Here is a 17,308-nt window from a genome sequence, read left to right as displayed (position 1 = left end):
CATATATATATATATATATATATATATATGATTTGCTTAAATATTTACATAATTTAGCACATTTTCCATGTAGTTCTCATTACCATAATGCAAATAAAAAAAATAAACAAACATATAAATATATACATAATAAAATTAAATTATGCAAAAAATATATATATTTGATTTGTATAGTATTTTTAGACCATTATTATATATAGAATTTGTTGTATTGCCTTTAAAATGCTGATTTAAATGGAAAAATAATCACCAGTGAGAGCAATGAGAATTAAAGTAGAAATTCTTTTTTATAATAATAAACTGTAATGATAAAAATTTTAAAAACAAACAAAAAAAAAAACCTTAATGGAACCCTGTAAAAAAAGGGTTCCGGAATTTCAATGAATTTTCCCATCAGATAATGAATCACTGTTTACACTGTGTAGTAAATATTTGCGTGGGGATTGAGAGAGACATCATATTAAACAAAAAACACATATTTGAGTTTCTAAACAAAGATCTTTGCTAACTGCGACATTCAACACAAATGTAAACATTAGAATAAACAACTAGAATCTCTCCCACCTCCTGAATGGTCATGTAGGCATCGCCGAGTAACAGGAAGGTATGAGGGCTCGGCAATTTGTCCACCAAATCCCTGATGAGAAGAGATACATTAATGTTCTGCATGAATACAAGTGTCTGATGATTGTTTGCACAGGTGTATCAGAGCTTGCGTTAAAGCTTGTCAACACATATAAATACCAACCTAGAGAGGCAGGCCTTGTGTTACACACCTAAACAAACAGGTCACTTAAACACTATCACTATTATCACACAAATTACTTTGTTTGATGAATTACAGTTACAGTTATAATATTTTAGGGAAAATGGGATTGTCATGAAATATTAAGTTGAATATGCAAAAAAAAATCATGTAATATAGTAATTATGTATTATTATTATGCAATAATTATGTAGCATACGTTTTATGTAAAGTATATGTGACCCTGGACCACAAAACCAGTCATAAGATTTATACATCATCTGAAAGCTGAATAATTAAGCTTTCCATTGATGTATGGTTTGTTAGCATATGACAATATTTGGCCGAGATACAACTATTTGAAAATCTGGAATCTGAGGGTGCAAAAAAAAAAATCACAATATTGAGAAAATCATCTTTAAAGTGGTCCAAACTAAGTCCTTAGCAATGCATATTACTAATCAAAAATTAAGTTTTGATATATTTATGGTAGGAAATTTACAAAATATCTTCATGGAACATGATCTATACTTAATTTCCTAATGATTTTTGGCATTAAAGAAAAATCGATAATTTTGACCCATCCAATGTATTGTTGGCTATGGTTACAAATATACCCCAGCGACTTAAGACTAGTTTTGTGCTCCAGGGTCACATGTTGTTTTGATTTTAAGGTAAAATGTAACCTGGACATGAATTTATGATATTCACCCATATACTGTGAAAAACATATTCTGTAAGCTATAATACATGTAGTGACTATGAGGAGTAAATTTGACAAATGAAAATGCATTACCTATAGCAGCTCACGTAAAGGCGTTTCTCTTTCCTGTGGTTCAGGTAGATGTCTGCCATTTTTTCTTTGGCCTGTATATAGTAGGGCTGCTCTGGCGTGATGTTTCTGAGCATGCTCAGTGCCAGCTCCGTATCTCCTCGCATTAGCGCCAGGTCTGCATTGGCAATAGTAACTCGAAGCTCTTCTGGAGTGCCAGTGAACTCATTTATGGCATCCTGCATCATTTTAGCTGCCTCGTGCTGGAATTCAGAACAACTTTTAACCCCAAAAACAAAGCACTAGCAAACACAATATTAATTTTACTACAATACAGACCAAAATAACACTAATAAACCACACAATGTTATTAAATAGTGAAGATTTATTAAAGGAATAGTTCACCCAAAAATGAAAATAATGCTCAAATTTACTCACACTCCAGCCATTCAAGATAGATGAGTTTGTTTCGCCATCAGAACAGATTTGTAGATGTGTAGCATTGCATCACTTGCTCACAAGTGGATCCTCTGAAGTGAATGGGTGCCGTCAGAATGAGAGTCCAAACAGCTGATAAAAACATCACAATAATCCACAAGTAATTCACACCACTCCAGACCATCAACTAACATCTAGTTAAGTGAAAAGCTGCATGTTTATAATAAACAAATCCATCATTAACACATTTTTAACTTCAAAACGTTGCTTCCAGATAAAATACGAGTCCTCTATTCATAATACTGCTTTCTATAGTGAAAAAGTTGTCCTGTCTGAATCAGGAGAGAAATATACACAGGTCAAGCACCGTTCACTAGTGAAAACAGCCCAAAACAGTTCTAATTAAATATGTCAATGGATTCTGACATATTAGCATATGACAATATTTGGCCGAGATACAACTATTTGAAAATCTGGAATCTGAGGGTGCAAAAAAAAAAATCACAATATTGAGAAAATCATCTTTAAAGTGGTCCAAACTAAGTCCTTAGCAATGCATATTACTAATCAAAAATTAAGTTTTGATATATTTATGGTAGGAAATTTACAAAATATCTTCATGGAACATGATCTATACTTAATTTCCTAATGATTTTTGGCATTAAAGAAAAATCGATAATTTTGACCCATCCAATGTATTGTTGGCTATGGTTACAAATATACCCCAGCGACTTAAGACTAGTTTTGTGCTCCAGGGTCACATGTTGTTTTGATTTTAAGGTAAAATGTAACCTGGACATGAATTTATGATATTCACCCATATACTGTGAAAAACATATTCTGTAAGCTATAATACATGTAGTGACTATGAGGAGTAAATTTGACAAATGAAAATGCATTACCTATAGCAGCTCACGTAAAGGCGTTTCTCTTTCCTGTGGTTCAGGTAGATGTCTGCCATTTTTTCTTTGGCCTGTATATAGTAGGGCTGCTCTGGCGTGATGTTTCTGAGCATGCTCAGTGCCAGCTCCGTATCTCCTCGCATTAGCGCCAGGTCTGCATTGGCAATAGTAACTCGAAGCTCTTCTGGAGTGCCAGTGAACTCATTTATGGCATCCTGCATCATTTTAGCTGCCTCGTGCTGGAATTCAGAACAACTTTTAACCCCAAAAACAAAGCACTAGCAAACACAATATTAATTTTACTACAATACAGACCAAAATAACACTAATAAACCACACAATGTTATTAAATAGTGAAGATTTATTAAAGGAATAGTTCACCCAAAAATGAAAATAATGCTCAAATTTACTCACACTCCAGCCATTCAAGATAGATGAGTTTGTTTCGCCATCAGAACAGATTTGTAGATGTGTAGCATTGCATCACTTGCTCACAAGTGGATCCTCTGAAGTGAATGGGTGCCGTCAGAATGAGAGTCCAAACAGCTGATAAAAACATCACAATAATCCACAAGTAATTCACACCACTCCAGACCATCAACTAACATCTAGTTAAGTGAAAAGCTGCATGTTTATAATAAACAAATCCATCATTAACACATTTTTAACTTCAAAACGTTGCTTCCAGATAAAATACGAGTCCTCTATTCATAATACTGCTTTCTATAGTGAAAAAGTTGTCCTGTCTGAATCAGGAGAGAAATATACACAGGTCAAGCACCGTTCACTAGTGAAAACAGCCCAAAACAGTTCTAATTAAATATGTCAATGGATTCTGACATAAGAGGACAACAAGGGATAGACTTTTCACTGGAGAGGAAGCATTATTCTGGATTATGGCCAGTAGCACAGGTTCATTGTGGACTTGTTTCTTATAAACACACAGCGTTTGGCTTCACAAGATGTTAATTTATGGACTACTGTTGTGTGGATTTCTTGTAAACTATTGTGCTGTTTTTATCAGCTGTTTGGACTCTCATTCTGACGGCACCCATTCACTGCAGAGGATCCATTGGTGAGCATGCTCCATTTCTCCAAATCTGTTCTGATAAAGAAACAAACTTGATTCTTGGATGGCCCGAGAGTGAGCAAATTTTCAGCAACTTTTCATTTTTGGGTGAACTATTCCTTTAAGGAAATGAATAAATGTTTGGGGAAAAACAGTTTTAACGTTAACCGCTAACCTGTTCTCCATTGAGCCACAGAGCCTCAGCTAGTTCCAGGAACACAGATACGCAGTCGGCCGAGCTGAGCTCAACTCTCTTACTCTGTCTTTTGGTTGAGGAGCCCACTCTCTTCACGGCACACAGACTCATGGCCATCTGCAGCGTCTGAATGGCCTCCTGAAGCTGCCCCATCTTCCTTTGAGCCTGAGCTTTTATCAGGTGATACAGAGGATGCTCGCGGATCTTAGCACAAACAAACCACATATTCAGTCCCATCAAATCAATACATCTAAACTGGTTTCCTTCTGCAGTTCAGTATGGCTGGCAGTGGTTTTGTGTCACCTCAAAGTTGTGGCTGAGGCAGAGTTCCAAAGATTGGGAAGAGAGCTTGAAGTTGCCCTGCACGAGATGGATCTGAGCCATGAGGAGATGGGCGTCAGCATGGGCTGGGTTCTGATCCAAACAGTGCTGCAGGCTGCTCTGGGCCGCCTCGATATCTCCTGTAGGACAACATATGAAGAGAGCATAAACCTGGCTAACTGAATAAATTGGTCAAAAATAAGAAATTATATCTTATATTAAAAAAAGTGATTGGACCATTTTTGCATTGTAACATTATTATTTGCATGATAAAATAATACATTTTTTAGTGTTTTATTATTATTATTATTATTATTATTATTATTACTTCCCATTATCATCATCTGTAAAATAACAGTTTTATTTAAATTAACAAGACAACAAATGCTGTATAAAGCACTTTGCAATTTAAACAATATATGATTTTTCCCCCCATTACAGTAATGAGAATAATTTTTTGTTTGCTTGTTTGCTTTTTTTAGATTTTATGTGGGGGGGCAATTGTTTATTTGTCATGAATTATTAATATTTTATATTTGCCAAAATATAGTTTCTTCTTATTTTTTTTCTTTTGATTTTTGGGGTGAAATATTACTTGGAAGCAGTCTTAATATACGGTACTCAACGAAAACTTAAACTAAAAACATAAAAAATTGTGTTACTTGAAACAATATAAACGTTAACTAAAATAAAATGGAAGTACAAAATAGCAACATTTATCATTTTCATTTAGTTTAACTTTATGTACTAAAATAATTAAATTGTTAATTGAAATAAAAATTAATAAAAACTATACAGATATATTAGAAAACAAGAAATAAAAATGACAAAAACATACAAAAAATACTAAAACTTTGTCTAAAATTTAAATTAAAATATAAAATCCAAAAATAAAAACTAACTTAAAATATTCATAAAAAAACATAATATCTCAGTCATACTAAAATAATACTGCCTGTGTGAAAGAAGTTTGAGAGATTCACCCAATTAGATCAAGCCAACAATGTTATGATGTCTGATACAAGATACCAATACAATCATACGAATCAGAAAATAGAACTCAGCCATGCACACACCTGACTGAAATCTGACTTTGGCCATTAGAAAGACAGCCTGCAGCAGTCCAGGCACTACTTTGACCACCGTGTCCAGCACAGATGCACAGTGCTGCAGCTGAGGTGCAGGAGGCTGACCTGGAGCTGGAGCCTACAGAGAAAACAACATCAGCCAATAAACTACACAAGCAATCTTCATCAAGACTCACTCAGAATCAAGGCTGCACAAAAGACAGTTGCTAGGATGTTGTTAGGCAGCATACAGTGTGTTGTGATTGTTTGCAAGGCAGCGCAAGGGAGGGAAGACCTTGGCAGGAGACAGCGCCAGGTATTCCTTGGCGATCTCCAGCAGGAAGTCAGGGTCGAGCTTCTCAAAGTACTCAACGCTGAGAGGCAAACCCTGCAGGACGGAAAAGTGTGTGTCCACAGTGTCGTTTAACAGATTGGTCGCCTCGTCTGGGGGCCGACGCTTTTTCACAGCCAACAGCGCCCGTAGATACAACAGCTCCTAACACACACAATCACACAGGTTAATCAAGCCTTAAAGATGATTCTGTTTATCGTGTGCTTTAAGACCATGTCATGTGCTAATGAATCTGTTCACTAATGTTGTACAGTTTAATTCCTCAGGCAAAGCTCAAAATAATAAAGAAAGAAGCTTCATTTTTGTTATACATCTGTTCATCTACAAATACAACGTGGCAGCTGCTTTTCGCTAAGCAGATGTGCGTGTTTGTATAAGCGTGCGCTAAACTGAGTCTCGGTTCATGTAAACAGGCTCTGTTACGCACTGTGGATGACCCAATGGGTAAACACAACATCAGTGGATTAATAAACCAGATCGCTGTTGAATCTAAATCAAAGATAGATATTATTCTACAAAAATGCTTTTCTTTATCTTTTTATTTAATTCTGTGGAAATATTCTGGAAATGGTCTCTGTGTAACATTGTTCCAAGAGCTCACATAGTTTTTTTAAAGCAGCACTATGTAGTTTTTCGACCTTAAAATAATGTCTCTAAAATTATTTCAGTGGTAGAACAACTCTTCACCGGACGAATTGTACTGCCGCTGCTACCTGAGCAGCCTCCTAGCAGCTAAAACCAGACTCTGTAAGTTTCGTGATCGGTTCACAATTTATAACCGTAAGGTAGCCGAGAGGTAAGGTAATGTTGCCGGTCTCGATAGCTTGCACGTTATGATCTTTCGATAGCTAGCATGTCGTGCCTCGTCTCGAATTTATTTACGACACTGGTAACAGACAATTGCACTTATCAACCACATGGGGAAACCGTGAGCAAAAGTTACATAGTGCTGCTTTAAGATAACATAATAAGTCATTGAAATGGTTTCTCACCCCTGATTTGCCAATGGACTGCTGGATCTCTGCTAGGAATTCCAGCTGCTGTTCTGCATCCTCTATGTGTCCCTCCATGAGCTGACACCTGATGATACCTGCACAAACAACAAACCCCAAAACCACTCATTTAAATGTTCTTTCTAGTAATGCATTTGAAACATTTAAACGTCACATATTTTACACCTTTCTGGAGTTTTATTTTAAGTATCGATGTCCTTAAGAATTTATATTTGCGGTATAAGTACCAAAAACCATCTCAATTTATTTTTACAGCTCCTTTCTCAGGAGCTCTGCACATAACAGGTCGATTTTGGCCTGTCTAATTAATATTCATGAGCTTCTCTTCTGATTGGCCTATTGATTTCTGAGTGACGCACAACCAGGCCAACCACAGGTAACTGGGGTCATGTATGCTGTAGCCTGCTGTGGATTGGTGATACTCACAAGTAAGGTCAATAGAAACACCGGTAATGATATGTCCGGCCTTACATGTTTGAGCTGAACTCAGACCCTGAATCGGCGACGACAGGAGGCAACCAACCACCTTCTCAAACGCACTTACAACAGGATGTTTCAGAATGGTAATTTAATTCATGGTTTTTTTTTTTCAAACACCGAATGCAGTAAATAAAAACCTGACCAGCCGAGCGTTTGCGATTACGTGAACTTGAAGACACTTGTACAAATGCTGATGGGTGACATGAATGGAAATTATTCCATGGTGGTGACTGAAGGCGGTGACTGTGTAGTTCTGACGTCACCTTTTTACGGAAGTCACAACGGTTCGTGAAAAATCACAGCTACTTTATGCAGGCTGTGTGCATTTGACTGGGGATTGACTGTCTTGAAACTTATATGGTAGTTACATAGCACCTAGACCTCAGTTAAGCCCAATTTATACTTCTGCGTCGGACCTACGCCGTAGCTTACGCATAGACGCACACCCATACACCATAGCCTGATGTGCACCTCTCCAAAAATCTAACAGCGCGTCAATTCTATGCAGACCACAAGCGCAGTGATTGGTCTGCAAGAACCCCTCCCTCCATATGTACGAAAGTTTTGTGTGTTTATGTGCACTTTAATATATTTTAATGATACACCTTCTTATATAAAATAAAACAAAGCAAAGAACAAGTGTCTTATCATTTATTATACTACATAGCATTATACATCAGTAGTTGTCCGCAACAATGTTGATCTGCCGTGGTACAAGTCCTTGTGCAGATTGAAAGAAAGCCACCATCTCCTGTTCCGTCGTTGTCTCCTTTTTGTAGTTTTAAATAATGATTTAATGATTTGATATTTATTTGCCGCCGTCACGACTATAATGCTTCTCCGACGAGCCGCTTCTTCTTCGGCTTTTGCTGTGGTACTGCGGGTTACACCAGCAACATGCCCGTGGACACTGCTGACTAGCGGTTTGCATGTGTACTGCACGTTGACGCGGACAACGACGCAGAAGTATAAATTAAAACTGACGCATAGCCTACGGCGTGAAGGCTACGGCGTAGGTCCGACGCAGAAGTATAAATCAGCCTTTATCATGAAAAAAGCCAGGAAATTTCAGTTTTGACAATATGGGACCTTTAAAAAAAAATACGGAAGGCATGCTAGACAGCTAGACTTGATAGTACTTTTTAATTTTTTTAATTAGCTTTTATTTTTACATTTTCAGTTTGTTTTAGTAATTGTTATTTACATTTGTATTATTTTTTTTTTATAATTCTATTTAGATTGAATTGATTTATATTTCAATTTTAGTTTTAGTCATTTTAAGTACATCCACTTATTTATTTCTTTTAGTTGGTTTTAAAGTGCCCCTATTATGGATTTTTGAAAATGACCTTTCATGCAGTGTAACACAGCTCTAAGTGAATGAAAACACCCTGCAAAGTTTTAAATCTGAAAGTGCACCGTGTATAAAGTTATTGTCTCTCAAAAGAAAGAGTCGACTCTGAATCATTGAACCGAGTCGTTTTTAAAACGAACCCCAAGCCGTTTCATGTTGACGTCAACATGAAACATTAGCATATTGCCCGCCCACTTGTTGGTCTGAATAAAAATGCAAATTCATTCTTTGCCACTATGTGCCGCTTTTGGAGCGGTAAAAACAGCTGTTTCCGGCTGTAAACAAAGCAGCATTGTGCTCACAAACGCAGCTTTTATTATGAAATGGAAATGGAATCGACCAATCGGACCAATCACCGCAGATTAGCGTCACGCAAAGGAGGGGTTTGGGGAAATGAATCGCTGATCGAATCGTTTGGGAGTCGTTGAGCAAGTAAGGTAAAAATAAATGCATATTATAAGACAACTAAAGTGTTTTTTGACCTTGCATGCATGTCAGCCTGTTGTTGGGGACTCCCAAAACCAAAATATGAACCTTTCATTACCAATAATAAGGGCACTTTAAATGTTTAAGCTTTTATCTGATATTTATATTTTCTTTCAGATTCATATTAATTACCCAAAATGATTTTTAATAGTTTTAGTAAACAATCACACACTGATCCTAGACAGTCTTTTAATGAAGTTTCAAGTTGCAGCAAGTTTTCTTTAATTGATAGTTTGATTTGAATCACTCACATCAATTCAATGCAAATGTGTAAAAGATTGCTTTTATGAATTGACAGCAACAGCAATTACTAAAGACAGACAATATATAAATACAGGTATTGATGATTAAAATCGTTTTTAAAGACATTTAAAAAAAAAAATTTTCATACAGTAAATAATTCATTAGTATAACTGTAGGCTGTTTTCAGTTGCCACTTTGCACATTAATACGTATATAATTTGTTGTCACAGATGTGCATTTAAAGACATTTTACAAAGGCTTTGAATGCGACTTATTCATCATAATTTATTTGATAAGCCCTCTTTATGTCTTTCAAACTGCTCTTACCTATCAAAGCGGAGACGCTGCCCTCATCGAGAGTCATTGCTGTCTTGTACCATTTCATGGCCTCCTTCACCCTTCCCAGAAGGACCAGCTGGTAGCCCATCTCTGTGGCCAGTTCAGAGTCGCTCGAGGCCTGTGCAAATGCCCGCTCCACCATCCTGTGAGTGTGCTGAAGGACCTTCTCAGCTCTTCCACACTGCAGAGGGATCAGATATTCACATCAACACATCTATCTGCAGCATCATTTCTTTTATGAAACAACAGCTTATCAAAACATGTTATTTCCTGCTCAGTATGGTTTCACTTGTGAGCATGTCACGTTTATATATAACAGCATGTGGCAAATCCGTCTGGTTTGTGATGTGCAGGATTCTAATCTTCAAGTTCAAATGAATATTAAGTTGTGCGTCCATGGATGAGTATTACCACTCGAGTGAACGCTAAAGACATCCTGTAGAAGAGCTCTGGATTGTTCGGTTCTTGAATGTCCAGATTACTGATCAGATTTGATAGTTGATTTACACACTGAAAAAAGAAGAAAGACAATGAATGAGAATCCTTAAAGAGAGAGAACTATATATACACAACCATTCAAAAGTATGAGGTCGGTAAATCTTTTAATGTTTTTGAAATAAGTCTCTTCAGCTCTCCAAGGCTGCATTTATCTGATCGAAAATACAGTAAATACAGTGACATTGTGAAATATTATTACAATTTAAAATTTGTGATGCAAAGCTGAATTTTCAGCATCATTACTCCAGTCTTCAGTGTTACACGATCCTTCAGAAATTATTCTAATATGCTGATTTGCTGCTCATTTCTTATTATTATCAACGTTGAAAATAGTTGTGCTGCTGCACATTTCTGTGGAAAGCGTGAGACATCAGGATTCTTTGATGAAAGAAAAAATGTTTTACAGTCATTTTAATGGGATTTAATGTCTCCTTGCTGGATAGAAGTATTAATTTCTTGCAAAATAAATAAATGAACAAATCTTACTTTTGAAGAAGCAAACTTTTGAATGACTGTGTATGTATTCACTAATTCATAATCAAATTTATATTCCCAAAATATGATTCACAATGACACCACTCAAATTCATAAATGTTGACTGTTTTTACATTTACAAATTAAATGTTGAATCCGAATCGTCAAACATCACCGTATATCAGATTTCGAGACTTTTCTGACAGGTTTTGATCACAAACACATCCAAAATATGAAGCAGAACTTCATGAAGGACTTATGCCAGGTTGAAGTCTAATAACTCAACAGGCACACAATTTAATGCAGTATTCTTGTGACATACACTTTTCATTGCGATCCACAGACTATCTGATCCCATAAGGAATGACTTTTCTGGCATTTAATTGGAGTAAACGCACATATGTTTGTAATGTCAAACCTCTCCAACATCTCCTTCCCTGCAGAGAGAGTGCAGCGCCAGCATCCTCAGAGCCTCCAGGTTATTTTTATCTCGCTGGAGAAGCCTGAAGTTCAGAAAATGAAATTAAAGTCAAAGTCTGTTGAGGTGTAAAACAGATGTTCTGAGATGTCTTTGCATAAAGCATTTTTTCCCTGAATATTTAAGATATACATTTTCAATATCCATTATAAACATTACTTTATTCTGTGACAAACACCACATTATAAACTTTTCTGCTTGTTTATTTCAGGGAAACTCAGCTCACAAATATCACCTGCTCTATCAGAATCAGAATGAGCTTTATTGCCAGGTATGTTTACATATACGAGGAATTTGTTTTAGTGACAGAAGCTTCCACAGTGCAACAGAATGACAGTGACAAGACAAGACACAGATAATAAAAGAACAGTGTTGGGAGTAACGCATTACAAAAGTAATAATATTACAGGCTTTTCTCCTTCAGGGCCTCGTCAAAGTATTTCCCAGACTTCTTTGCATAGGCATCTTTGTTAGATCGTAGATCAATCCAGCCTTTCAGTACAATTCCCTACAAAACAATGATCCCAATATTAAATAAACAGCAAAATATGTGGACAATCTGGAAATCATCAGTGTTATTAGTTATCATAGAGATACTTTTATAGTTTTTAATAATCTTTTGAATTAGATTGTCATTTTTCGTTTTCATTTTAATTAGATTTTTAGCAATTGTGTTGTTTTTTTAATATTTGTTTTATTTATTTTTATTTATTATTTCAGCACATGAAATTAAGTTAACTAAATAAAAATGAAAAAGGTTTATGTTTTTTTTTTTTTTACTATAATAGCCCTGATAACCACTACATTTAAAGGAGCCATACTATACTTTTGGAGCCCTGACGTTTAAATAAATATTAATATATATTTTTTATGAACTGAAACAGTCATAGTGTTATATGATCACCATGAATGAACAGGCCAAATTTAAAAATGCATCTTGCTGGCATAATTTGCAAGATGCAGAACTTTTTCCCGCTATTAGACTTATGCTTATATGATGCAGGCAGATTGATCAGTCCTTTCGCCATCATGAAAAGCTGCCTCAGCAGAAATCTAAAGGGTAGATGCATTAGAAAAGTTCACCTCTTTAGAGCCACTGGAGATCTTGATCATTCTGTCCACATACTCTCTGGCTTTGTCATTGCGACCCAGCAGCCACAGCAGCATGCCAGCGTAATACAGAGCTTTGGGACTCGCCGTCTTCCTCTCCTCCTTCACCCTTCCATCCAGCTCCTGGATCACATCACGGTCTACAGGCAAGACACCTTTTGTCATTATTTATTCCCATTCATATCATTCCAACCCTGTACGCTAATACATTTTCCATGCAACACAAAGGATTTTTAAAGAGACATTTAATACTGACATCACAAGTAATCCGCACAACTCCAGTCCATCAGTTAACATCTTGTGATGTAAAAAGCTGCATGTTTGCAAGAAACAAATCATTAAGATGTGTTTAGCTTCAAACCCTTGCCTCTGGCTAAAATACAAGTCTTTGCTTTCTTCGGTGAAAAGGTCATCTCGTTTGAATCAGGAGAGAAATATGCAGAGATCAAGCACCGTTTACAAATTAAAACAGCTATTAAAAATAGCTCTGAGCAAATATGTGGGTAGATTTTGATGTGAGACGACAACAGAGGATACGCTTTTTCACTGGAGGAAGCATTTTTATGGATTATAGACTTATGCCAGAAGCAACGGTTTAAAATTAAAATGCCTTAATGATGGATTTGTTTCTTAGAAACATGCAGCTTTTCACTACATAAGATGTTAACTGATGGGCTGGAGTGGTGTCTGTGGATTACTGTGTGTGATGTTTTTATCCGCTTTTTGGACTCCATTCTGACGGCACCCATTCACAGTAAACTATTCCGTTAATCAAGACGTGCAAAAGATCTACCAGGGTTTGGTCTTTTCTTGTGGGCATAAACTAGAGCCATGAGCACACCGAGGGAAACGTCTCCTCTCTCCTTCAGCTGCTCCAGCTCCTGAATGGCATCCAACACTTGCTCTACAACAATAAAATAACAAAGAAAAAACAGACGCCAAGGGATTCAGATCATTTCTCAAGACATCACATGAAGACTAAGATGGGAAATGGCGGGCTTTCCTCACCTTGCATGAGCAGCCCATAAGCGTGGAGGAATGCGAAGACTGAATCATGACTGAACTTCCGTTGAGCTTCACTGGAAACATCTACAACATGACTGGAGTACTTTTCCTGGCAGTAGTATAAGATCAATGCCTGAAATTCGCAATAAATTCAACGGGGTTAACCGAAAATGTAAGTATGTCTAATAGTACACTGTGTGCACTGACTATATGTATGTGTATATTGCACACTGTCATCTGTTGAGGTCTGTATGTTTATATGTAAATTGTTTCTGCACTGTCTGGAGCACGCTCCCAAGAATTTCACTCACCAAGGCACATGTGCTGTGACAATAAAAGTGACTTGACTTGAAAATACTGTATTTTTTACGCTGATTAATTGGGTCAATCCTACTATGCAGCGCATTTTAATTATTCCAGTATACTGGAAAACCATATATTATTAAACAAGCAACTTTTCAGATCAAAACTTGACTAGTCATTTATAAAAAATAAAATATTATAGGCGTTTCTTTACTCTGTAAAACGTTCTGTATCATATGTAATACATACATTTCTAAATAAGCCTCTGATAAATGATCAACATGTCAAAACTTCGCTGTTGTATCTGTCATCTGATTGATAGTTTAGAATTTTTAGCAAGTAAATGGCCTTTTAGTTTAATTGTAAAAACATCCACCTTTAGCTTGTGGTTCACGGGTCTTTTTTCTGTGAAATCTTTTCTGATTTCATAAAGTAAACATAAGAATAACTTCTCTATTGTTAGTAATATTTCAAGATGAACACGTACTGGACTGAACTTGAAATTATTGGGCATAATTATCCGTACCAAAAAAGTGAGTTCAAACACCATAATGCTCTTGAGGAACATATTTGTTTATATCTCAATCATCATTGTGAGTATGAGCTCCATCACTATATCATATTATTATTATACGAGCCATAAAAGCTTGATGCTGCAAATATGATAACATAATAAACTGTTCCATTACTAAAATAGATTTTTCCAACTATTACTTCATGTGTCAGGCTTTACAGGGTTGCTTTTTTGTCTGAAACAGTACGTTAAGTTATGTTTCTTTGAGTATGACTGTTTCAAATGATATTTAATTTCATTTTAATTTAGTCCCTTCCTCTAACTTATGCAGATCTGAAACATCTCACAAACTACATGTATTTCCACAAAACATGCTGCATTGTTATTATTATTATGAGCACTAAACGATCATTTTTCATGACTTACAAGCGCGCATTCCTCATCATCAACCCCCGCCATAATGTCACACCCTGCATCCGTCAGAACAACCCTGGAAACATACAAAACAGACGCTTCTGTGCGGAGAGGGTCTTTCTATCCCGTTCTCGCTACCTTTGACAAGCAGATGAAGCATCATAGTAACCAAACAAACTCCGCTATTTCCGCTTGGAAACCAGGAAGTGACGACTCAGTGGAACAGTGGCGCACTTCTACTTGCTCACCGCAGGGTGGCGCCACAATCTCGTTTTTATTTGTGTGTAGCCATCAGTTACAAATATTTAGAACATGTACATTTATGAATATAGGTCACTCTTTGAACTTAGACCCTTCTCACTGTAAATGTATTATTAATCTTTTGCTATATCTTGCTACATTTTACATTCATAAGTGTACATTTTCTAAAAGAAAACTCCCTACGTTTTTTATTTTCAGGAACGATTTTGATGTGCATGTAAACTCTTTAAGAAACTCTAATAATTCTATTGCATGTAAGACTCTTTCATGGTGTGAGTCTTATAAGCTAACATAGAATGCTTTGGACTATTGTTTGTAACCCTTATTGTCTTTTGTTCTTACTTGTCTTTGTAATTGTATTTGTTGTTCTTCTATTGCATAAAAAAAAAATTATGAATATATATATTCATATGGCGTTAAAGGATTTTTAGGCTGCATTAATTAGGTCAACCAGAACCGGGAACACTTCTCATAACACCCGATGTACTTGCTACATCACTAGAAGAATGGCATCTACGCTAATATTAGTCTGTTTCTCTCTTATTCCGAGGTCACCGTAGCCACCAGATCCAGTCTGTATCCAGATCAGATGGTCACTGCTGTCACCCGGATCCAGTACGTATTCAGCCCAGATGGTGGATCAGCACCTGGAGAGGACCTCTACAGCCCTGAAAGACAGCGGAGCCCCAGATACAGATCCCCTGTAAAGACCTTGTCTCAGACGACCACCGGGGCAAGACCACAGGAACCAGACGAGTCCTCTGCACAATGTGACTTTGCTGCAGCCTGGAATTGAACTGCTGGTTCGTCTGGTCAGAGGAGAACTGGCCCCCCGACTGAGCCTGGTTTCTCCCAAGGTTTTTTCTCCATTCTGTCACCGATGGAGTTTTGGTTCCTTGCCGCTGTCGCCTCTGGCTTGCTTAGTTGAGGACACTTCATTTCCAGCGATAGCGTTGACTTGATTGCAAATGATTGCAAAGATACTATTTAAACTGAACTGAGCTGGATGTTGACATCACTGAATTGAATGATGAACTGTCTTTAACTGAAAAATGAGTGTTTACTATTGTCATTTTGCATTATTGACACTATTTTCCTAATTAATGCTGTTCAGTTGCTTTGACACCATCTGTATTGTTAAAAGCGCTATATAAATAAAGGTGACTTGACTTGACTTGTTTCTAACATCAAAAGATGTCATTTATTAATACAATATTTTATAAAAAGAACCAAATCGTTTTCTGAATTACATCTACCTTTCACCTGGTGACATAGCCTAACTCCTTCACTGAGGTGATGCTTGACTTCGGCTCTTTCCCCTTTTGCATTGATATGCATGTAAAAGTGAGCTCGGGCTGTTTTGAATAGATGCAAACTGTGCTGCTTCTGCTGTGGCGGTTCAGTCTCTGAATCTCTGAATCTCTCAGCTGAATGAGTCTCATCAGCACACGGCTGAACTGTGGTCAGAGCTGAAGTGTGTGGCTCACAGATTGCTGGTGTTTCAAAACCCATCCATCTCTGGGCACTGCACTGGTTCTCACTGAACTGGTTTTGCTTCAGGACTCAACTTCATAACTGTTACTAGGATATAAAATCAAAGTATTTACTGAAAATGTATGAACATTGGCACAAAATATGGGTTTCTAAATGTCTTTTGAATTTAATGTCATGCTATATATTTATATATAGACAGATAAATATATAGTGTCCAAAGGTTTGGGGTCGGTGAGATGTTTGTTTGTTTATTTGTTTATTTATTTGAAGTCTCCTTTGCTCACCAGGGCTGCATAATTTGGTTAAACAAATACAGTAAATACAGTACTGTTGTGAAATATTATTACAATTTCAAATAAGTGTTTTCTATTTGAATAAGGTTTAAAATTTAATTTATTGCTGTGATGCAAAGTTGTATTTTCAGCATCATTACTCCAGTCTTCAGTGTCACACGATCCTTCAGAAATCATTCAGATATGCTGATTTGCAGCTTAGGAAACATTTCTTATTATTATCAACTTTGAAAACATTGTGCTGCTTAATATTTTTGTGGAAACTGTGATGAAATACATAGATGAAAGCTCTTTTTTTTTCTTTTAAAAAATTTATAAAAAAATAAAATAAACTGTTGAACAGTATATATATGATATGATATACTTTTTTTAAAGGGGTCATAGGATGCCCATTTTCCACAAGTTGATATGGTTCTTTAGGGTCTTAATGAAAAGTCTAGCATAGTTTTAACATAGTTTGGATAAAATTTCTCAATGTTAGTGTAAGAAACACCTTTTTTTACCCTGTCAAAAACAGCTCTTTTCAGATCAAGCCGTTTTTGTAGCATTTTCCTTTAAATGTTAATGAGCACTGCTGACCCCGCCCCTCTCTTCCGAGCCGCTCTCTGAGGGACTGTTTACTTTAGCCGCATTCATCGTGAAACTTGTTAATTAGCACATTATTAGGAAAGGCGATTTGCAAAGATT

General features: G+C 36.5%; 1 protein-coding gene across 1 annotated transcript in view; it reads right to left on the bottom strand.

Moving 5' to 3' along the window:
* ttc21b (tetratricopeptide repeat domain 21B) overlaps nucleotides 1-14,769 on the bottom strand; it is a 29,820-nt gene extending 15,051 nt beyond the window's left edge. The window contains 15 exon segments of the mRNA XM_016242266.1: nucleotides 565-637; nucleotides 2,858-3,096; nucleotides 4,102-4,326; nucleotides 4,426-4,583; nucleotides 5,520-5,649; nucleotides 5,806-6,006; nucleotides 6,855-6,952; nucleotides 9,766-9,958; nucleotides 10,189-10,287; nucleotides 11,168-11,267; nucleotides 11,635-11,735; nucleotides 12,311-12,477; nucleotides 13,131-13,241; nucleotides 13,346-13,475; nucleotides 14,586-14,769. Of these exon segments, the coding sequence (XP_016097752.1) occupies nucleotides 565-637; nucleotides 2,858-3,096; nucleotides 4,102-4,326; nucleotides 4,426-4,583; nucleotides 5,520-5,649; nucleotides 5,806-6,006; nucleotides 6,855-6,952; nucleotides 9,766-9,958; nucleotides 10,189-10,287; nucleotides 11,168-11,267; nucleotides 11,635-11,735; nucleotides 12,311-12,477; nucleotides 13,131-13,241; nucleotides 13,346-13,475; nucleotides 14,586-14,618 (2,058 nt within the window). The 5' untranslated portion in view covers nucleotides 14,619-14,769.
* Nucleotides 14,770-17,308: the final 2,539 nt, after the last annotated feature.

Source organism: Sinocyclocheilus grahami, unplaced genomic scaffold, assembly GCF_001515645.1.
Source record: "Sinocyclocheilus grahami isolate Dianchi unplaced genomic scaffold, SAMN03320097.WGS_v1.1 scaffold652.1, whole genome shotgun sequence".
Classification (NCBI taxonomy): Eukaryota; Metazoa; Chordata; class Actinopteri; order Cypriniformes; family Cyprinidae; genus Sinocyclocheilus; species Sinocyclocheilus grahami.
This window is presented reverse-complemented; position numbering and strand designations above follow the sequence as displayed.